The sequence below is a fragment of the Porites lutea genome, chromosome 2 (genome assembly GCF_958299795.1).
Source record: "Porites lutea chromosome 2, jaPorLute2.1, whole genome shotgun sequence".
NCBI lineage: Eukaryota > Metazoa > Cnidaria > Anthozoa > Scleractinia > Poritidae > Porites > Porites lutea.
The window spans coordinates 43,967,549-43,990,997 of NC_133202.1; the positions used below are offsets into that span (position 1 = coordinate 43,967,549).

A 23,449-nucleotide genomic window follows, 5' to 3' on the forward strand; every position below is an offset into this window, starting at 1 on the left:
CCTCAGGCGCTTTGTTTTTGGCAAGGTAGAGGCTTGAGACTGGTGATGAACCGCAAGGGACCATGGGAAGGGTACATTATCATTGAGAGAGAGACGTCTGGGTACGAGGCAGGTCATCGGGTGTTGGGACCGTAGCGGAAGTGAACGGGGAGCTTATGAAACCAGAACGGCAACGACCTTTGGAAAGCGAATTTGCGTTGTTTCCAGCGTTATCACACTTGTTCCATTTCATGCATTTTGTTTAATGTGAAGGAATCTTTCTGGAGTTGATTTCAAAGGACTGTATATTTAAAGTACAAAATTGTCCTCGTGCAGCTAAACGCGATTCAGTCGCCATGGTTTTGGTTTTCAAAGCCGGCGCTTTTCGCTACTGACTAGTGGGCTATAACATATAGCCTAGTAGTAGCTCAACCAATCATAACGCATCATTGATAATAGACGACCAGTTGGATTTTAATAATAAAGTATACACATCTCATAAAGAGCTGTGTCTGTGTTGTTTTCCTACCGAATCCTTATAATTTGGCTTCCAGTAGGCTGTTGTGATTCTGGGAACCTTGTGATGTCACAAGGATATTACTATTTGAGTTCAATTCTGTGCTTATAGGCCAGGGGACGGACCATTATTTTTTTGGACGGGGTGGAGGGGGCACGGGTTGGAAAATTTTCACATGCAAACATTTTTTTTTTATACATTCGGTTCCTGCTGCAAACAATTTTTTTCCGCGCCCCGGTTTCCTGTAAACACCTTTTTTTTCACTTGCATACAATTTCTTTCGGTGTTTACAGCCTCTGCAAACAATTTATTTCGAAAGATTTCCCAACCCCGCCCGCCCCCCCCCCCCCCCCCCCGCCAACCGTCAAAGAAAGTAATGGTCCGTCCCTTATAGTATCCCGTACAAAAAATGCTCCTGTAGAAGTATGAGGAAGATGTCATATAAATTACATCAGGGAGCACATACCATAATAATAATTTGACTGATGCAGGCTATGCCAAGGGAGGAAAAATCCGCTACGTTTAGTAAATCAGTTCCTGTTTATTATTGCTATTGTTATTTTAAAGAACTCATATTACAAGAGAGCAGAACTCTATCGAAGTCCACTAGATTTGAGGCACAAGACAAGTCAGCAGCTTTTGTCAGAAAACAGCAAACAGCCATTTCTTTTTCTCTATAAAACAAGTTCATATGCTTGTAACGATTGGTGTTATGCAATCTGCAAAAAACGCATACTGTATTCACAATGACGACAGTGACCTGCGATTTGGCTATGGCTTTTTACCGTTTTTCTCCGTGAGAGAAAAGTGCCCGTATTTTAATATCGAACGTTCTCCCACGGCAAATAAACAAAATGGATTAATTACTATCTGTGACCATTTTAAAATGTTGCCTGTCTTTTGCAGTTTAGTTTTTTTTATAATTATTATTATCACAAATACCGTACTTACTCGATTAAACATCGAGGCGTTTAGTAAATTTTTAGCGTTTCCCCTACGGCGTTTACCTCCAAATCACATGTCTTAAATCACTGAAAACAATTACGGCAAGTCATTTGTAAATTAATATTTGTAAAAAGATGTAAAAGTTTCCATGTCTTGCTTTTTCGCTGAGATAGAATCGTAGTTGTCAGGATGGTGTAGGTTTACAAAGTCGTTCCGAGTTTTTCTATAATTCTCGAATAAACGCCGCATTCTTCTAATCGAGTAAATACGGTACTAAATCATTTAATGCTTCAGTATCCTTTCAAAAAACGAGTCCTCCAAAGCGACGATAAGCGCATTACTTCTTTTCCATGATCATTGCTGTACTCTCTTCAATTAAGTCTATGGCGGCTAAAGTGTGTTCTTCAAGTTGACTGGAAATACATACCACTCTTAGAACTGTCAGTTTTAAATCCACCAAAGAATACTTGAGCCATCTTCTTCTCAACTGAACAGCCTTCCCTTAGATTTTTTCCTCGTTTTTGAACACTTTTTCAGTAGGACTCGCCTTCAGATGTTTTTAAGACCACCTTGGATTCGATTTATTATCAAGCCTGTTGTGTCGCACTACTTTCTTCCCAACTTTTGAATACCCTGGTTGCTGCTGTTGCCGCTGTATGTCCTTACTGGCGGTTTCTCCGTCTCGTCTCTGCCGTAATGTTCTACTCTCTTGTAATCTGCCATCCGCGTTTTTAGTTGTCAGATCATAGTCTGACCACGATTGAACCGGATCGTTCACGTTAATAACAGATAATTCACTGACTCTCGTCTGGACCTGCTCAACAGGATTATGTGTCACAGACGACAAGGAGTGAATTCCTTCTATGATTGAATTCTTTATATTTTCCGTAGAGGGCTCTTTTCGGTCTTTTCTTCTGTTTAATTTATCCAAGCCAGCGTTAGTATTAGAGTTTATATTCATCAATGAATCTCCATTTAATCGTGCTTCTATCCTCTCTCCTGATGAGACTGCCTAGAACAAACACGACATACTGTAAACTGGCTTAAAATGAAAATTACAGTGCTCAAACCTTGTAAAAAATATTATTTTTCAGGCCTCAGTTGTACAGAAGATGGATAGCACCATCCACTGGATGAATCTGTGTCCAATAGATAGTACTTTCCATTCAACTTATTCACTGGAGAGTCAATTATTCGGTCGACAGTGCCATCTAAAACTTCGGTAAAACGGGCAACGAATTTCTTCAGATTTAGTGAGAGCAATGCACGCGCGCGGGAGCGGCGAAGCCGCGCAACGCGCGAAACGAGGGCGGACGCGCGTGGCCATTTGCGTGTCTCGCGTTTTGCTCGACGGACTACAGAAAAGACAGACTGCTCGTAGTCTAAACGAAAACGTGCAACTTGTTTTGCCAAATTTGGGGCAAAACGAGTTGAAAAGCGGTGTTGCGTGTTTTACCATCGACGTTCAAACCTGTCAACAACCTGATTTATTGCAAGACAGGTTGATGTGGGTGGTAAAACGCGCAACACCGTTATTCAACTCCTTCTGCAGCAATGTTGCAAGACAAGTGGCTTGTTTTTTGTTACGCGTTTTTCCTTGCCTTAATTTTTCAACTGAGGCAAGGTCTATTCCAAGACTCATCGAAACTTTCACAAAAATATGAAATCACACTTGACCCAAATCCTTGGAGTAAAATATGCGACACTGATTTTTTTAATTTTACAATTCGTTGTAGAGGTTTTTAGCAGTCAACTTGCTTTTAAGGGGTACATCCCTATATCGGACGGTTGACCAACGGTTAACCCCTGCCTTTGTGTGAATATGGCACAAGTCAGGTTTTACAGGATCTTACTCTGAACAGTGAAATCCCAACCTCCATCCTCTCCCCTCCGCCGACAAAATAAAAATTATGGTCTCTGGAAGTAAAAATAAAATTTTTGTTTGGCTAGGGCTTGTGGCAAGGGTTTGTCGCTTCTTAAAACATGCTTGGTACAAAATAGGCATGAACAATAGAAAAGGACTGACGTACCGCGGCGCTGTGAAGATCTGGTCTTGTTAAGGGATGCATTCCAGGAAATCCATTAGATACAGACCTTGTAATTGATGGGTTGCCTGATGAGAATAAACAATAAAAAATCTCTAGAAAATGAGTCTGCTGATGAATGAACTAAATAATAACTGTAAATAGATGGAAGTTATACACCAGCACTCCAAGTCACCTATTTTTCTAGCTCAGTGTTGAATACACAGTCAAAGCTGTATTATGGGGTCACCCTTGAGAAAAAGCTTACTGTACTGACCACTTAATACAGGTTTGACAAACCTAAGAGTTATTCAAAATGAACATGGTGCAAGAGTGAACCTTTTCCTCTTAACCTTCCCACCATGCGTAAAAATCAGAGAAGCATTTTTTTGGTCTATTTTGAGTCCACTGTTAAATTGAGACATTGGACAGGTGCCTATATCATTCAAAACGTTTGATACTGACCTGGCTCAAATCTTTTAGACCACAAAATACTGGGATCATCAAGAGATGACATTTGACTAGAGGGTGATTTACATTCAAATCCTGGAGGAGGGCGAACTACAAAATGAAACAAGTTCATTTTAGTCACAAAGGCTTTTACTAGGCCTAACCACCAATAGTAGTGAAAACTGGTTTAACCTTTCCATCAGCTCACTAAACAGGGCTGTCAATAATGGAGAAAGATGTGATATCACATTACCGTGAAAAAATTAAAACTGAAATGCTTTTTAAGCTTTCAAATCTTAATTCAAATCTTGCACTAACCCTGGGTTATCTTAACCCAGCTTTGAACAACTTGGCCCAGGTTGCTATTACTGCTATTACTGATTCACAGCACATATGTAGCCACCTTTGTTTGGACTTCTACCACAAATGAATAGAATGCACAAAATGCAATCTGATCATGGACAGTTTGACCTTCTATTAACTTGTAAACTGCATGTTCTGATGTATGTTTTGTTGGATACCAACCTTGTAAAGCAGCTGACGCTTGCTGTGATGTGAAAGACCAGTTCGTACGGCTTGGTTCTGTCACAAGAGAAGATGATGATGATGATGATGATGACGTTGGAGGCCAGGAATTTTGTTGTTGTGATAGGAGAGAATCTAGATGATGAAACAAGAAGGAGAAAAACAAAATTTTTGAAAAGATTTTTTAACATTAGACAAAGAAAAAAATCTTGGTGTGTCTGAGGTGTAAGGAACCTGTTGTTGCTCTGTATGTCTTTCCAATGTAAGGCATGCAAAAGGTGGCACTGTTTCTTTTGTTTTACAAAGATACAGACTCTTTTTTTTGCCACCAATCATCTTCCAGCACAACAAAATAAAAAAATTGTCACAGAAAAAGCCCAAGGCAGTGTTCTTTGCAAGGACTGTAGGTCACATGTGAAATGCCACGCAATAATATTAGAGCAAAAGAAAAAATCAAACACAGCTACAAAAGATGATGTACAATGTCAGGCACAGTATCTCCTTGTTATTACAGTACCTGAAAAATTAATGTTTATATTAGGAAGAAGTGCCCTCAGTCCATCTTGCAAGTTTCTAATGTCATCAGGCTATAACAAAAAAATGATGAGACAACAATAAAGTCACATTCGTTCAAGTAAAGAATAGGGAAAACCATACCCATGTGGTCTGATTTTACTTTAAAGGCAATGCAGAGAAAACACAGGAAACATTGCCTTTGCAATTAACAAAATTTGTAAGATTTCTTACATCTCTTGGAAATGGAGATAAGAAGCTGTGCATATGTGAAGCTGTTGAAATGTGTTGTGTTGATTGAGGTTTTGTGGTTTGTTCTTCCTCTTGGAGGAGATCTGCTAAACCTTTACTGCACTCATTCCACGGGTCAAACCCTAAAAATGGGAAAGGCAAAAGTTTTGATTATTATTTTATTATATCATATTTATTTTATGTATTGCTCCTTCTGAGTGATTTTCTTATTTCAAGTGTCATTATGTTGCTAAAAAGAACTACTTTAAATTCTGAGCAGCCTGTTTGACTACATGAAGCTCTGGCACAGAATACGTCATGGGAAATCAAACTTGAACAAACTCGGCTGCTGCAATTTAGTGTACAAAAAACATGACCTGCAATTAAATTCCAGGTCTAGAAAATGAGATCAGTGCTTTTGTTACAAATAGTTATGGTGAGTCCTGGTACTCATCTTGTGAAAAATCACGAGTCCCGGCCCATAACCAATCAGTCGCAGATAAAAAAAAAAGGAGTTATACTTAGGCCTTTATGTAACCAGACAGTTAATCTGGAGACAGATGCCAAAACTCTTTATTACAGTTAACTGATATATATAATTATAGTCCTTCTAAATATTTAAAGCACAAAAAATATGTAACTTTAAACAACAGCCTGAGAAATCACACAACAGGATGTTCTACCAAAGATCTTCAAATCGTTCAATTATTCTTTGCATCCTACAAAAGGGGGCATGCCTCATGATGTCATGAATAATTATTTTGTGTCTTTGAGAATCTTTTATGCGTCAGGGACACAGGATGCAGAGGTAACAAAATCACTGTGAAATTCTTAAATTTCATCGCTTTCCAAGTTTTCCATGACCTGTATGAACTCTCAACAAGCATAAGTTTAGCTCATACCTAAATCATCATCTCCATAAACTTTCAAGTGTAGATTGGCCAGTCCTAAGCCGGTACCACAGATATCTCCTGTGAACAGGCTGGAAGTCCTGCCAGGAAAAAAAAAATTCAATCCATTTAATAATGGTTCAAGAGATGGTTCAAATAATTTATTTCAAAATATCTCCCTGACAGTCTGTAATCAGCTTCAGAATTTAGTAAGATTCAAGATTACTTAAGATCACAAGTTATACAGCTGCAAGAAAGGTCCTTGAAAGAAACTGCTTATGGATTTTGTTCTCAGACTTGATTCACAAGTTTAAGGTAGTTGCAGCCTGTGAAAACAGTGGACATTTCACCACACTACCACTGGTTCCCCTGTGAATGACGTTGAGGAAAAAGCACAGAACTTCCACAATGATGACGTTTCACTACCCAGATCTGGTAGGTGATATATCATCAGTATTGAATTTCTGTGCTCCTTCCTAACAGGTCATTTTGAGTGGAAAGCAGTGGTGCATTAAAAAATGTCGGCTGTTTTCTCAGGCTACGTTAGTTGTATCTTGGAAATTGTAGCTGGCACAGTTTCCTCTGTGGCTTCTATCCTCAAGTTCTAATATTAACATTCATATTCAAGCTGCCTGCTCACTTCTGAAGTCACTATCATTTCAATAGGCTATAAAAGAAATTGTGTTAAACAAACAGCTTTGATTTTTTAAACTATTTTATTTTTTTCACTTTCACTTATTTACCATTTTACTTTTTCTTCTTTTGGTGTTGAGTAGTGTTTGTAGTGTAATTAGTGTAACTAGCTCCCTCCTGTTGTTAATTAGTATAATTTTTTTATTGTTGCATTTGGGAAGTCATTTTAAAAAAAAAAAGGAAAAGTTCATGTGAAAAGATTTGTAAAGAAACTAACAAGGAAACTCTCTGTTGTTGTTTTCGTAAGTTTAAAGTTTTGACAAAAAGAAAAATGCCTCTTACTCTAAGACACGAGTAGCACTTTCTGTATTTGCCCACCCTGCAAGATAATACAGCAAATAAACATTCTTACAATCTATTTTAAGTACCCTTTGGCAAATAAAATACAGTGTAACTGGGGCAAATAAAATAACATTAAACCGAAGGAATACTATGCACGCAAGCTTAAAACTTTTCTGAAAAGGACAAACCTTTATTACAGCAACAGTATTACCCTGATATGACACAACGTCAAAGGACTATGAACATAAATTATTATTTGTTATGACTCAAGGATAACATAATGTAATTTGTATTAAGGTCCTGTTCCAGACATTTTGCTACAATAAGGGGAAGAATATTTCACATATTATTATCCAATGCACTGGAGTTGGATCTGTACCAGTTCATTTTCATTTTTCCTTTGTTTCAAAGTTATTAGCATACATTACTATATCAAGAAACATTTAGGAAAGACAAAAATTAACTGATTAGAAACGAAAAATTAGCTGCAACAGATAAAAGGTGTAGAATAGTCCATGAGTTGCAAAGTCCTGAGTTGGTTATAAGCAATTTTGTCTCCTACAAGGGTGAATGTTTATCAAATTCTCCACAATTGCTTTTGCCCAATATTGACTTAATCAAACCAATGAGAAGTCATGGGGTTACCAGGATGGCTTAGTCTATAATATAATTTTCTGTATTTGTGACCTAAACAGGGCAAGTTTTACTGTTTATTAATCAAAAGCATTCGCTACCTGTGCTAGCTTGTGATGTCTGAGGAAAAACTGTTGGTTGTTGATGTGTTATTGAAGCAGAAGAGGTGTGATCAGGCATGGCGGTAGGAGGTGTCCAGGACTGTTCCCAGTCTTCTTTACATTGCGGCACTAAACTATCACCACCATCTGCAACAGGTTGATTTGTATCATCTTCATTTTTACCAGCCCTGAAAGGTAGTGAGGAAACTGCAGAGTCAGTGCCCATGTACATGTATAAAGCAACAGGCCAGTTTTGAATAAAACTGAAGAAATGTATTATTCATCACTAAATCTCAATAGCATGTCTTTTGTTTAATCCCTTTCAGCTTCCCAGCCAAGTATGAAGTTTAATAAAATTCCCTTCAGCTTCAGAGCCAAGTATGAATTTTGATAATTAGAAAAATGGCCATTTTAGTCACTTGGCCCCAGTTCTTTGAAAGGTGGATAAATCTCTATATAACACGCTTGGTTTCTTTAAATTGTGATTTATCTCATGGATAGCGCTATCCATTGTTTGAACAATAATATTGGCACTTAGTATGTATTTTATTTTGCCTTAAATCAGGATTGTGATATTCAATATTGCAGCTATACCTAGGCAAGGAGAAGAAATACTACAAAAGTGTGATAAGTAAAGCTCAGAGCTGCCTCCAGACTGTCTAATGTCTCACTTAAAGTGCATTCTACTAAGAAATCCAGATTTAGATATTCAAAATTTAAAGTATCATACCAGGCTGCCCCTAGTGGTAAACATGGTGACACTCTGTTTTCACTGCTGTCTACCACAGGCCAACATTCTTTTGAATCCTTCAAAAGAAAAAAATGTGGTGTTAAAAAAGGGATGAATTGTTATTCATGTAGTTTGTAGTTCCTACTGAAGTAATAACAATCATTACCTAAGGGATGTTCAATGGTATTTCACTGTGAGACTCCCAACTAATCATAGGTTGTTGGGGTACATGTATAAAGAAATACATTGCAGTTCAGCATTTTGGTTAACACTACAAAGTTATAAATCAGAAAAGACTTTTTGTTATTTTTTAAGCTTTTTATTAAGTTAATGCTTACTTTCATTCCCTAGACCATCCATAATTCATCTGTTTTGAAAAGGTTTTCTTTACACACAAAGGCCACTTTTGACCAGGGCCCAAAAAAAGCACTGCTTGATAGCCTGGAGCTAGTAGAAGTGCCTGACAGGCTAATATGTTTAATCAGCAGGCAACATTTGATAAAGTAAATGTTAGTGAAAAGGTGGGGTCGGTAGAACTACGCTACTGCTCTGGGTTAACAAACTCTCCAGCTAAAGCTTGCCATATCCACAAGTGATGTTTTTAATTTCCACCTTACACTGTCAATTCTAAATTGTACAATTTTATAGTGGCTGGAAAGTCACGAAGCACGCCATATCTAAGATAACCATTTTACAAAATATTAAGTAGGCTTACCTTATCATTACTAAGGCCCCTGTAAAAAGAAAAGAAAAGGGTGAGTACAGTACTCTACTCTCAATAATAATTATTGGCTTTCTTCTCATGCAGTTCAAAACATCTTGTTCTTTTTAAGTTGTGTTGTGCAGTTGGATGCCCATACATGTACCAGTACAACACTTGGACTTCCTGTTTTACAGCAGTGGAAAGTCAAGATTTATTACAAAGACTGTAATAAATAATAGAATCTTTGGCTATCCACCCCTTTGTTATCAGCAAATACAAGAAATATCCACATAATAATTATAAATAACTCAATTTGAAACTTACATTTTCTTTGAATAAAATGCAATTAACTGTTGTTCATATTCTTGATGTTTCCTAAAAAAGACAACATAAGTCCAAGAATTGTCACGTGAAAAAAAAAAAAAAAAAAAAAGAATAAGAAAGAATAGGCCATTTGCATGATGACGTGACTTTACTACTATGACCAGAATTCTTCAGGGTTTTGCTTTCTTGTGCAAATTGGGACTTTTGTTATTTTATCCTCGCTGAGATTACCAAATTTAAAATGAAAGGAAAAATAAAAAGGATGCTGGTCATGGTAGTAAAATGACGCCATCATGCAAATGGCCTATTGTCATGTGGATTCTTATAGCATCTAGACTTTTATCTTTTGGTTTCGCTGAGACAAAGCTGCAGCATTTTTACTTGCACATTTCGTTGTTTGCTAATGTTTGTTTAAGGTTTAAGTTAAACAGAACTTTTTACAAAAATAATGACTTTTACGCTTGACAATACGCTTTTCTCAGGGTAATTTCTGTAATGATCTGATCAGATCTAGTCCAAGAGTGCCAAGACAAAGTTGCAGGATGTGGGGATCAAGCAGGAACATCAAAAACAATTTTCAGGTTGAAAACATGTCCGACTAAAACATTTTGAATGGCAAACACAACATTCAAAGATACCAGGGCCAAAAAGGCTGACAATTTAAATGAAGTATGGAGCAGAAAAAAGACGGAGAAAAGAGCACTAACCCAGCTTGCATGTCATCTTTTGTGAAGCTTCCTGCTCCATCACCTAACTCATGAAGATACATGCAATCCTAAAAAACAATATATAAGGCACAATTAATATTTACAATAATAATGAAAACCCATTAAATAGGCCCTCTCTCCTGGAATAAGTCCCCCTCCTTAATGATGTGTTCTGTTTCAATGTATTTGTAAGGTTTCTTTATTTGCCTTATTTTTGAAAATAAATTTCCTATTTGATAAAAAATAATGATAATAATGATAATGATAATAATAATAATAATAATAATAATAATAATAATAATGATGATGATAATGATAATAATAATGATACAAATGTAAACAACTGTCTATAAACTAAAAAAAAAGAAAATTTCTATGTTCATCCCAATAATAAATATAATAATTATTATTAAATTTTACTATTTACAGATTCAAGAATATGAAATATTAAAATATATACCCTATGTACATTCTTCTTGTGTACGAAAGAGAATTGTCGTAAAATGACTATCTAAAGACTACTAATAACAATTATAAATAATAATAATAATAATAATAATAATAATAATAATAATAATAATAATAATAAAACAGGGTTGAGCTCTAGCAGCAAGACCCAGGAAATCTCAGTTTTTGCATAGAAATCAGATGCTGGGCACCCTGCATTTCACAGGTTCAGAGCATGGCCTCCTAAATTTTTTCTTAGAGCAGAGCCATTGTTTAAAAAACCCCCTTAATCCTTTTAGTTTGCTTCTTTCTAAATGTAATCTTATTTGAAGACGAATGGTATTAAAAAAAAACAGATTGCTTACTGTTTTAGGACAGGGTATGTTTCTGAGAAAGTAACTACAGTATTTTGTTGTTCCTAGTGATGCCCTGCAGAGTAAACACAAAACATCAAGTTTACAAAATATTATCATAAGGCTAAAAGACAAAGTTTGACAAATTATTGGTCAGTATTAATAAGCCATAATGGTAGCTCAGCTCAAGCATTCCCATGTCACAAAAACAATGACTGGATTCAAAATCTACCCATGTATGAACATAAAACACTGAAAAACCAATCCTATAGCAATGGTTCAGATACCTAATTCTCAAAAACCTATGTTTTGGTAAATGAAAATGACTTACACATTTGTTTTCACTTCTTTGGAAAGCTACATTCAAATAATTTTTAATGAAATGTTATTTCTTACTTGAGTGTTCGACCATCAAGATGAGTATTACACACTGCTATGATGGCCTTTATTGCATCCTGTTAACAACAAAAGCAAAATAATCAGTCCCTTGAACTATGTTAAACCTCAAAAGCTAGTTCTACACTAGAAAGCTCAAAAGAAGTTTTAAACGTTCCTTGAAAATGATAACTTCTCAAGAATAACATTAGCCTATCACAATAATTATTTCAATGAACAATGTAGTATAATATGGATAATATTTTAGTAGATAATGTACTTCTAATGTAAATAAGCTAGTTACCTTTTTCGAATCTTACACAGAGATATTAGTCTTCATGGCTACTGTAAAATTCATGTGAAAATAAAGTTCATGTATGACTAATTGTTTGTCTGTACATAAATTTAACAGTTGCGTACCAGCAAAATAAATCACGTCATCACAAAATCCTCTTAGTAACAACAACCTACCTCCTCTTTGACATAAGTAATATACGCGCTTGCACTTGGACCCTGGAAAGATGTTATAAACAGCCAATTAGAATTTTCAAGCTGTACACATACATGTAAATTTAGTAAGTATCAGGTATTATTAATTTCAAAGATGATGATAGTTGGTTTCTACAGTTAACAAATCCAACACAACCTTCCGTGATCTCCAAACTTATAGACCATAGAAATGACGTCATAAAATGTTCAAAACTCAAGTAGAACCACGAGCCACAGGCGAGTGGTTTCACTGCAAAGTTTTGAACATTTTATGGCGTCATTTCTATGGTCTATAAAAGTGTAGACCATGGAAAATTGTGGTTGATTTGTTTTTTAGAAAAACACTTATTTTTTTACGAAAAACCAAAAACAAAACAACTGGCACTGCATGACATGTTACGTCATTCCCATGGTCTATACTCTCATAGACCATAGCTCTTGACCAAACAGCACACAAGGATTCACTAAGTTATTGTAAAATAACAAGTATGTCCAGCCTTCATGACACTAAACAGTCAGCAACTTTTCCATAATAAAATTGATCATTTTCCACTTGCTTATAATGACCATTAAAATAATGTATAAATATTTTCTCTACACTCCCATGCACTATTACGCTAATTTGTACAAAGTGTATAGACAGTTAAGGACTCAATCTCTACTTCCCGATTTTGAATTTACTAAGTTAATAACATTTTTAACCACTCTGTTTTATCTTTTGTACCAGTAAATGAAAATCCATAATATGAAAATCCAAACAATTTGGATCTCCGTAAACAGATTCAGTTGTTTTACTAAACAAGGACACTTGGGGGGTTTCAACATTTGAAACTGATCACATTTACATGCTTCAGAGTGGAACTAACTCACCTGAGGTCCAGCATAGTTTGTGCTATTATTCACAACTATCTTGTGTATTTTGCCAAACTTGCTAAAGTATTCTGGTCTTTTTAAGAGCTACAAAAAAGCCAAAAGGGGTTGAGAAGTGTAGGAAATAATTCCTCGTAAAGCAAGCAAGTTAATAATCCACATTGCACATGGAACATGCATGGATCACAAAGGAAGGCGGAAACACGAGTTGGCTTTATATTTATGTACCATAAACTTCTGATTATAAGCCCTCAGCTCATACAACTTCATAAGGAGTTTTAGGGGGGAGGTGGGGCTTATAACTGGACTGAAAAAAGTGTTTTGAAACAAGCTGTATACATAGATCTGTAGCAGTGCTGATCAAAATACTTTTTGAATTAGACTGTTTTTTTAAGCTTCAAAAAGTCGTAAAAAGTCAAATTCATTTTAATTACAAGCTAGAGGGGGCTGATATCCAGGGGGGGGGGGGGGCCTTTAACTGGTGTATTGTTTTGTTTACAGGTAGATAGGCCTGTAAATGGGGGGTCTTATAAGTGGGGGGGCTTATAATATCATTGGAAGTTTACAGTACTGGGTGGGTAGTCACAGTGATGTCACTGATTTGTGATGTCTTGGTGCCCTGGTCTAATGTTTTCACCGTTTTTGCTCACCCGTTTTGGTGATCAAGAAATAATTCTAGCTGAAATTTTGACTGCAGAAGTATTTTACAGAAAACATTAAAGCAATTTGGGCCAGCAGCTTTAAAGTACAGGCGAAAATTGAGAGAAAGTGAGACGCACTGACAATTATTGTCAGTGCGTCTCACTTCGCAGACGAGCTTGTTTTGGTCGCACAATATGTTTCTCAAAGTGCATTTCAGTTTGGCTTTTTATTGTGGAAACCTTGTTTTTTTTCTAGAATATAATTTGGAATTCATTCTGCACCATGGAAATATAGTTTGGCATTCTTCCCACCTATGGATAGAAGTTTTTAAAAGCTCCGTACTACCGCCCGAAGAATAATAATTTGCTTGCGAACTGCCGTGTTTGTTTTTTGCTGCCCTTGAAGTAAGGTGTGCATGATAGTTGCATTCCCTCCCCGCCATCCATTTGCTCATTTCCTTATTCCCAGTTATTTGCTTTTGAACTCCCAATAACTCAAGCTTTTTTTATCTCCCTAGAACTGTCAAGTTATTGGGAGTCGATTGTAGTTACTGTATGTCATAGCTAATTAAGTGCCATAGTTACATGACATACAACAGTCTATCTGCTTTTCTTTGCTTTTTTAAAACTTGACTGTGCACAACTTTTATCTCCTGCACTAACTTTTATGATAATCACCAAAAATAAACAATCTAGAATAATTGGGGCTTTACTTGAATTATTCTCACCTCTGGGTCTGCTAATCTTTGAGTTAATCCGACTACAAATACCAAGTTTTTCTGTACAACCCTACCAACAAAATAAACAACAATCAGTTAATCCAACTACAAATACCAAGTTTTTCTGTAGAACCCTACCAACAAAATAAACAACAATCAGTTAATCCAACTACAAATACCAACTTTTTCTGTAGAACCCTACCACAAAATAAACAACTATCAGTTAATCCAACTACAAATACCAAGTTTTTCTGTACAACCCTACCACAAAATAAACAACAACAATCAGTTGCCATTCAGATGATAGCCAAGGGTAAGGGATTATTAAAGTCAAAACATCATACCACAGGATCTAACAAAATAGGCAGCATAACTTTGTGACACATATTTTACAACACTTCCAATGTGGTATACAGTTGACTCTCTCTTAACGGACACCTCTGTAAAACAGACACTTAGAGTTGGTCCCTGCCTTTCTTTACTCCCTTTCTTTGACTCTCTATAAGACTGACACCTCTCTAAGACGGACACTTAGGTGTCCGTCTTAGAGAGAGTTGACTGCATAGACTAGTATGTCACTGACCTAAAAATTTAACTGGTACTTCAAGTACAATAATGCGATGCAATAAATGTTACATGCATGTATGCTATAATGCTTCACATCACCTACACAGTGTACTGGGGGGAGGGGGTACATCTAGCAGGCCAAATCCCTGCCTTTTCATTTATATGAACTAGTAATAACCAAAGGTTACAGAGTGTGGGCAACAATGATCAAAGATAAAAACATTTTATTATCCCTTCCGCTGTGCCTTGCGTACGTTTCATGTGATAGATGGTCAAACCATGTAATTAGATTATGAGTGATAGAAGGTCCAAAAGTGCATGATAACACTGCCTTCTGCACATTCCAATCATCCTAAATGTAAGTCCAAACAAAGCTGACTACATAAGTGATGTGCATGCATAGTAGCAACCTGCAGATAAGGATTTTGGCAACACTTACACTTCTCGCATAAACAGTAACCACTGATACATATCTATCAAACATCTCACCTCACATTTGCTAAGTGCTTTCTGTTTTCAGTAACTTTTTGTTTTCTTTGTACATCTTTCTGTTTTCTTTCCTTTAGAATTCTCTGTATTCTGAAACAAGAAAATACATGTAACTTTTTTTAGACAGTTTTTATAAACACGAAAAGCTTCATCACAGCACTCTAATAGGCAAACAGTAAAAGGCAACTACCTGATCAGAGACTACACTTTTTGTTTGTTACGTCATAATCAATTTAACTTTAAAACTACAGTTGTACCATGTACAGCAATAATAATACTGATAAAGTAAAAAAGAGCATCTTACTCGTCTTGTGAGAGTGGTGTGTAAATTGCAGGATCTTCACTGTATGGCTGAAAAATGTAACAACAATCATAAAACTCAGAGAATGTTTCACTTCACCATTTAAGTTATTGTGTCTGCTAAAAATGAGCAGTTGAAAGGGGGGGTGGGCAGACAGTAAGCAGGGGGTAGGGCAGAGGTACTCAACAGGTTTACAAAGAGTCAATCTGTGCAAAGGAACTCTGAGAACTGCGTTAAACAGTAAAACTAAAGAGTACTGCTTAGTTAATCTTTTCTGAATGTACATGGTCACTCTTTACAATTCCAACTACATTCAAAACATACGAGCACCTTAAGAAATAGTGCCAGGAAACAACAAATGTTCAAGATTAATATTATTTAGTTTTTTTATATGGTTATGACTGCAACCAGAATGTAGTGTTTGTGTATAGGAACGGTTTAATTACAACTGCACACATACAGATGACTGTGTAGAAGCCTAAAGTGGTGTAAACACAGCTTTCTAAAGATGACAGTTATTACACTGCCCAACCATGAGTTACATTGGTAATTAATACTACATGTACTTGTTTTTGCTGTATGGTTATAGATGCAACCTTAATGTAGTATACATAAATGGGAAGGTACATGTTATGTATAGAGGCTAAAAGTGGTGGAAACACACCTTTCTACAAGCAGGACACAGTCCATTTTCATCTGTTCTTATGCGATGCCAACAAAATCTGCAAATCTGCGAATTTAGGTATGAGTATAAACATGTCAGTCAATTAGAGTTAATACCTTGGCTTTGCTATTATTTGTTTCAGAGCATTCAAAAATAAGAGAACCAAACACTGATAGAATTGTTGACTTAAGTGTATTCTGCCCATGCTTAGGATGGGTGGAGATTTAGAGTGTTTTCACCATAGCAACATTAAAACTGCACATTTTATTACGCATTTAACTCATTCCATTGTCAAAAAGACATAGAGATAGACATAGACACTTTATTTCACCTGGTAAATACACATGTATGCGTAGCCATATGGCTAGTTTACAGATATTGCACAAGTAAAATAAGACCAAATTTAAAAATTGAAAGTTTTGAAAATTTGAATAACTATTATTGCAAAGATTATAAAAAAGCAATGATATAATTCATAATACTTTAACCTGAAATTATGATTTAATGACAAAAAGTTATAAAAATCCTAAAAATCTAGAACTTTCAATCCTGAACCTTATTAACTAATTCCTTTGTTCCAGCGCAAGCGCGCAGCGCGCAAAATGTCAAAAAAGTACGTTCCAGTGTAAGGCCATATTCGGTGCTATTCACCCTGCCTAGAGGCAATACATTTACTCCCCACAGATATCATTTCAAGCGATAACACTACATTAACCTCTTCACATCAGAGAGTCCTGAGTGTTCTAAAATCACGCCAAATTTGAACACAGGAAAGGCAGATTGTCTCCAGAAGGATCAGGACTTGGAACAGTGGCCAGCACAACCCCTTACAGACATTCTAGCGAGTAATCCACAACAACAGAGCAACAGACAGCCCTAATGTCAACTAAAAATTTAACCACTCAGATACTACACTTATTAAAAGGTTGATAATTAATTGTGCAATTCTTGCTTTTATTTTTACAATATTTCAATGCACGTTACACACAAATCAAAGATTTTTCTGAATTTCAAATCAGAATCAACTATGTCAAAGTGGAGAGCCCTTACAGATAAACACCTTTCAAAGGCAGGCTTAAACTATGCCGCCATAACATGTACTTTGTAAACTACGAAAGCTTACATCACAGAACTGAAACTCATGACAGGAACGTTTTCTAAGTTCCTACAACTTTAATAAGAGCAGGCCTCTTAATTCTGTTGTTAATGAGGAACATACTTATACATATGATTAATACACGCCAAAAATTCGAATTGTTTTCTCACGTCATTGCATAGCTTGTAGATTACTGTAACTTAATTTTGATTTTGTGTACATAACCTCACTACAAAAATAATAATTTAATTATTTCATCACCTGGTATCCACAGGTACATGGGTAAAAATTGACATCGTCGATTTCTAACTGTTCCATGCACAAGGGACACTTCATCAAACAAGAATTTGAAAAGAAAAGACGTACAAATTTAGAATCTCCCGCCAACAAACAACAGATCAACATGAAAAAAGTCAATAAAATAACCAGGACCCCTACCTCGGCATCTGAAGCTTGCATGATGATTACTACGGACGTTAAGCCACAACGAACAAGACAGGAAGATGTTAAACTAGGAATATACGACGTACACAACGTACACAACGTCAAAACCAGTTCTCTTGGCGGGTAAAGATCTACCGAGGGAAATTAGCACCGGAAACAGTGAATGTTAGCGGAAACAGCTAGGAAACTAGGCGGATAGTAAGGTCTACGTTTTCGTCTTTAAAAGAAGCAGATAAATTCCAAGCGGCGAGGAGAAATAAAGCAACCAACCCGACTTTTCGGTGGGTGAATTTTGTGCTCTTGCTCAACTTCCTTCGTCTGTCATATCATCTCAGCCATGATACCTACTGCGCATGAGCTACGCGCATGTGACTCGTATTCACCAATTTGATCGCAGGCTCATGGAGTGGGTGTTTTCTCAAGTGCTATGACGACAGTCAATGTTTTGGTACACTAATTAGCTGCACCTTCTTTTTTTTTGAATATTGGATGGAGGGATCATTCTCGGCAGCTGGGCATAGACCATTAAACAGAATATAATTGTATGTAAGACCCTGAAGAAGGAAGGCCGTGCCGTCCAAAACATTGGTAAGAGAAATATACAGTCTCCAGTCAATGCTGCCTGATTAGTAAGACTTACTTGATTGTCAAAATTCACAGAAACATCGATCTTAAAAAAAAATGACACGTAAATTCACTGTTACATAGGCACAACTGACTTGCTCGCTCCGGATTATGGCCTCCTTACATTACAACAAAAGAAGCAAGGCTGAATTAGCAAATAGAATTTCGGATGTTTTGATTTCATGTACTCTTTCTTTTCGGTTACTGATTGTGCTATGGATGCGCAGACAGACGGGACCTCCATTTTTGCGGGAAAAAGTACTCCAAAATGATTCTAAAAATAAACAGTTCCGTGAAAACCCCTTTGCATGGGCTCACGCGCCGGGTAATGTGCTCCTGACAATGTACAGCACCCCCAAGGATATAATTCACTTCACGGAAATCATTCAATGAAACTCGTCAAGGACTTCTGTTTGCTCCTGGTCGATGTGTCTTCTACATTTGTAATCACTGACCTTTTTTTTTTCAAAAAGTAAAGTTCCATGATGTTAATTTTAAAATCAGGGTTATGGTCTCTTGTCTTAAACAGGGTAGCGAAATGTGCAATTTCAGAAGAGTCGTTCTTATCAGTGGCGTGGCTGCCTATACGCCATTATGCACGCCTGTACCTAGAATGTCGAAGTTAAATAAAAAACAAAAACAAAATAGAGAAACAAAGAAAAAGAGCAAAAGGTATATAAAGAATAGCAAGGTAAATACAGGGGCAGTCAATGGATCTGTTCCTCAAAATATCTGTTCTTCAGGCCAGGTTTTACTTGATGGGAGGTGTGGAAGAAAGAATATGTCCTTGGAAAGAAAATGTTGCTGGGAGAAAGATAATTTAGGGTGTCTGAGGGGATTTGATGTCTGAAGAGTTGAATTTCGCCGTTAGGTCACACCTAGCTTTGTACCACCCCCCTTCCCCCCAATGAAGGTCTGAATTTTGCTCTATGACCACACCCCAACTGACCAGTAATGCCTGGACATACGTCTGCTGGGAAACTCCCAAGTAAGTCAGGTTGCAGGTTGTAGGTGCATCTTGCTGGCCGGGAACTCTTCAATCAGTCTTGCTGGGAGTGAGGAACAGATAAATTTTTTCCAGCGATCTCCTAAAATGCCTAAAATGGTTTCAGAAAGATTTATTCATGCTTTGTTGTTCTTTTCAGGACTTTTTCTCAAAAGTTTCCGTTGGGTGCCCCTGTAAATATGGGATGTCATTCACCTATGTAACCCCCCTTTAAGTTTCTTCAGAATTTTTTTTGTTCACATTAAATGCGGTGTTTTCTCCCGGTTTTGCCACAGGTATGCGAAAGCCGTAACTGCCGTAAGCGAGCGTGCTGCGTGCATGGGAATTTTCTTCAACCCATCAGAAGCACTACCCAGATCTGTGTAGTGACACGTCATCAGTATGGAATTTCTGCGCTCGTTTCCAAGACGTCGTTTCGCGGGGAGACCAGAGGCGGCGTCGCGAAATGTCGGCTGTTTTCCAAGGCTAGAGTGTCTCATCATCATAAGAACGGAAATGTATTCCAGTCACCCGCGTGAAATGTCGTTTGGAAAACTGGCCCCCACTTACGAACATCTTCTGTAAGAAGATTATATTCAAACGCCTTGTGTAACAGTCCTCAGTTGTTCAACAGTTACTGGTAAAGGCCCACCCATAAAGTCAACTAGCTGTTTTCCTTTCGTTATAGAGCGGTTTTCACTTGACTGTCGTAAAACCAAAACCAAAGTAAATACACTAGCCAACCAAAGGGCGTAGTAAAACCAAAACCAAAACCAAAACCAATCCCTTTCGACAGTCAAGTGAAAACCGCTCTAGTTTACTAGTATTATTTAAAACAGGATTCAAATGTGGCCTAATCATGATAAAAGTTTCCGCTATAAGAGCCTAGTTTTCCACTTAAGCTTGAAATAGACTGAGAAGTTAGTAAATATGGAATGGCCGAAAAAGCGAATGTTGCTGTTCTTAATGGAATTGGTACTTAAGCTTTCTTTTTTTATTAAAGACCGCAACGCAAACTGTTTAACGCTGCGAGGATCAAATGCTGGGCAGTAAAACATCATGAAACGATGAACTACAGCATACACGTTTTGCACTTAAGAAAATAGGCGCCTCACGTTTTTCTAATTGCAGACCTACGATCTCAAGTTCCATGGGTCTTTATTGGCCAGTTTACGGTCATACAAAAATAATTTACGATAGTTGACGAGCAAAATATCGTGATTTGTCAGTACGGCGCAGCAGATCGGCTGCGGCAAATAATTGATCTGCGAGACAGTGACAAATCACGATATTTTGAGATAACCGAGTTCAATAATTGTTTTATCATTCGATCACCGAGTTTGTTATAAAATGAATAAGCGAAGCGATCTGCCAGTTTCACGCAAGAGCGATCGCAAGAAGGAGAAAAGCGTGGTTTCTTTTAAGCATGAGCAGAATGTTATTTGCATCCGAACACATGCAGTTGGAAGACATTGCGCATGAACAGACCATTTTTTGTAGGCAGTTATTTGCAGGTCACGTGGTGGGCTGTCGGCCCTTTCTTAACTGCCTACAAATAATGGTCTGCTTATGCGCAATGTCGTCTAACTGTGTTTGGCTTAGTGTTTGGCAGCAAATAAGTTCTGCTCAAGCGCGGTAGATCCCTTCGTTGACCTTTCAGAGAGCGATTTGGCATTTTCCCGCTTCCCAAAGATATCGTCATAAAATCACAAATTCGGTGATAAGGCAATTATTGAACTTGGTTGTCGCAAAATTTCGTAATTTGTAACAATTGATCTGCTCGCCACAGACAAATCACGATACTTTGCTCAACCTCGTCCAATAATTGGTTAAAACTGTTTGCGCGCGCCTGTGAGAATAGAATGACGCAATAAGAGTGATTTGAAATTGATTTATGGTGACACCGCTGGACAAACTTGCTAAAAATCATCATGACAAAGACAAATCCCGATTGTAACGCCTAAGTAGCGACCAAAGATTAGTGTACTGCTCGCCATAGATGGAAAATCTTGCACCGCGGAGTATAAAAATTTCACCGGCATGATATGATCGAATTAACCCTCGAGCATGACAAAGGAAAATAGAGGTCTACGGAACAGTTTGCCGCAAGGGAAGATCTCAATTTTATTCAGTAATATATTTATTTATTTATTTGTCTTGCTACAGGAATAGAATCTCGTAAATCTAGAATCTGCAAATAAAAAGACTAGAGTAATACATAACGATAACATAAAAAAATATTTACAATGTTTACTTAGGATACGAAAATATATCACTTTAATGTATTGTCTATCATACAAATGGCCAACGATTAAAACTTTTATTTTACCATGAATTGTGTTTTTCCTTTTCAACCATTAATTACTTATCTTTTTCGATTATAATTATAATTTCTATGATAAAATCAAATGAAAAGATATAAAATAATGATTTTTCCATAGCTATTACTTCTGTAATAATGTGTGTACCAAAATATTAAAACTAGACTGACGACGGCAATGCAGCCATTAGTAAGATATCCATAGGTAATGGTCGCGTCTGCCACGTTATCTTAGGCCGGGCAATAGGAGGAACATACCGCACTGTTTAACCGCCCTGTCTAACCGCACTGTATAAATCGCACTAATAGTTTCTAGTGCTGCAATTCTTTTGGCCAGCACCAGGCCGGGATCGAAAGCTAACTTAACCGCGTAATCTTGTTGTGTCTAACCATAACTTTCAGATAGCTTAAGAATCTAGCTGTTTTTAAATGAGTTAACTAAGACCAATTTTTACTAAGCTTCTTTGCTTCTTATTTCGACCTTTCTAAGAATCGTACCGCGATTGAGCTGACAAAATCATCTCCGAATTAGAATGGTTTTAAGGTACAGTCAACGCTCTCTAAAACGAACACTAACTGAATGGGACCTACGTTAAATGCTCTTTTTCAACATAGTGGTGTCGGTATTCTAATGAGAGACTAGGGAACTAAATGAAAAACGTCAGGGGGTAACTCTATTAGGCAGGCGCCGCAGTTGTTCCTTTCGTAAACGGTCGCTGCCATTTTTGAGACACTTAGAAAATTTTTGACCTGTTATTGAAAGCGTTTCTATGAAAAAGAAGGAAAATGGCAAGCCAGGGTCGAACCTGGAGCTCGAACCCTGACTCCCTTACCACTACACTACCACACCGACCAGCCAGAATTCCGAAAAAAATAAGTACATAGACTAGCAAACTGTTTTTCTTATGTTACATCAATAACAGGTGACCCTAGCCCTTTCCATAATTTTTAACGTAAATTCAACTTGAACGTCAACTTCGTTCTTCCTAAGACTACTCAAAAACGTATTATTTGCCTTATTGTAACTTAATCAAGGGAATACATTACATCTATCACAACTAAAGGCTTGGTTACTAATAGTGGCATCAACCGTTAAAAATGGCTAAGACCGTTACGAAAGGTAAATAGCCACAGGCGCGCTGGTTATAGAAGTCAGTATTCGCTGTACTCTTGCTTTTCTTTGAAAAATATGTAGTGAAAAAATGACTACAAAATAAGTTCAAGAAAGAACGGCTTTGGTGTAAAAATAGAGCGCTTTAAAGTTAATATATTACATGTGATTTGACCTGTTCTATAGCAAGAATATAGCGGCTGATGTGTCTCTGTACAGTTGCATAATATATATATATATATATATATATATATACACCCGTTTTCAAAAAGGTTTTCATACAGAGAAATATATAGATAGATATATACTTTTGTTCCTTTGCACGTGCGCCCGTGTGCATTTTTCACTTGATATTGTCCAACTTGTGAAAAAACTCGGTTCAACGATAAATTTTTTTCGTCGTCGGGTTTTTTGTTCCAATTTGACATGTCGTTTTGAGTTTTTTTTTAGAAAAATACATGCGCCCTACGATACAAATTTGCAATGGCGAATTATATAGCTGATTTTGGGAATGAGGAAAATATCCCACGAAGCAGCCGATCCGCGAGTTATACGGCGTCACCGAATTGGTAGGCCAAATGCCATGGCATCTGTAGCAAGTGACGAAGCATTTTTATTGATGGAGTGTATTAAAAAAAATGCGCTGACCAGGGGCGTGTTTAAGAGAAACTGTAAACTAACTTGAAAGAATTTGTGGCCGAGAGTGT

At 37.0% G+C, this 23,449-nt stretch overlaps 1 protein-coding gene across 5 annotated transcripts; it reads right to left on the reverse strand.

Moving 5' to 3' along the window:
* Positions 1-1,017: 1,017 nt before the first annotated feature.
* On the reverse strand, positions 1,018-18,045 carry LOC140928726 (CCR4-NOT transcription complex subunit 4-like). Of its 5 annotated transcripts, XM_073378503.1 has the most exons (24): positions 17,973-18,045; positions 17,697-17,833; positions 17,520-17,588; positions 16,163-16,228; positions 15,502-15,548; positions 15,198-15,287; positions 14,151-14,211; positions 12,782-12,868; positions 11,894-11,935; positions 11,444-11,502; positions 11,060-11,123; positions 10,248-10,315; positions 9,541-9,591; positions 9,229-9,247; positions 8,514-8,590; positions 7,784-7,971; positions 7,050-7,086; positions 6,087-6,175; positions 5,188-5,327; positions 4,958-5,027; positions 4,441-4,575; positions 3,931-4,026; positions 3,472-3,554; positions 1,018-2,453 (listed from the first exon to the last, which is right to left on the reverse strand). In XM_073378503.1, the coding sequence occupies exons 2-24, from the start codon at positions 17,715-17,717 to the stop codon at positions 2,001-2,003; spliced, it is 2,112 nt and encodes a 703-aa protein (XP_073234604.1). In that variant the 5' UTR covers positions 17,718-17,833; positions 17,973-18,045; the 3' UTR covers positions 1,018-2,000. The 5 variants fall into 5 exon arrangements, with proteins under 5 accessions (XP_073234604.1, XP_073234605.1, XP_073234606.1 ...); XM_073378504.1 differs by lacking the exon at positions 17,973-18,045 and having other exon boundaries at positions 1,018-2,449; positions 3,468-3,554; positions 17,697-17,940; XM_073378506.1 differs by lacking the exon at positions 17,973-18,045 and having other exon boundaries at positions 2,288-2,449; positions 17,697-17,940.
* Between the last annotated feature and the right edge of the window lie 5,404 nt (positions 18,046-23,449).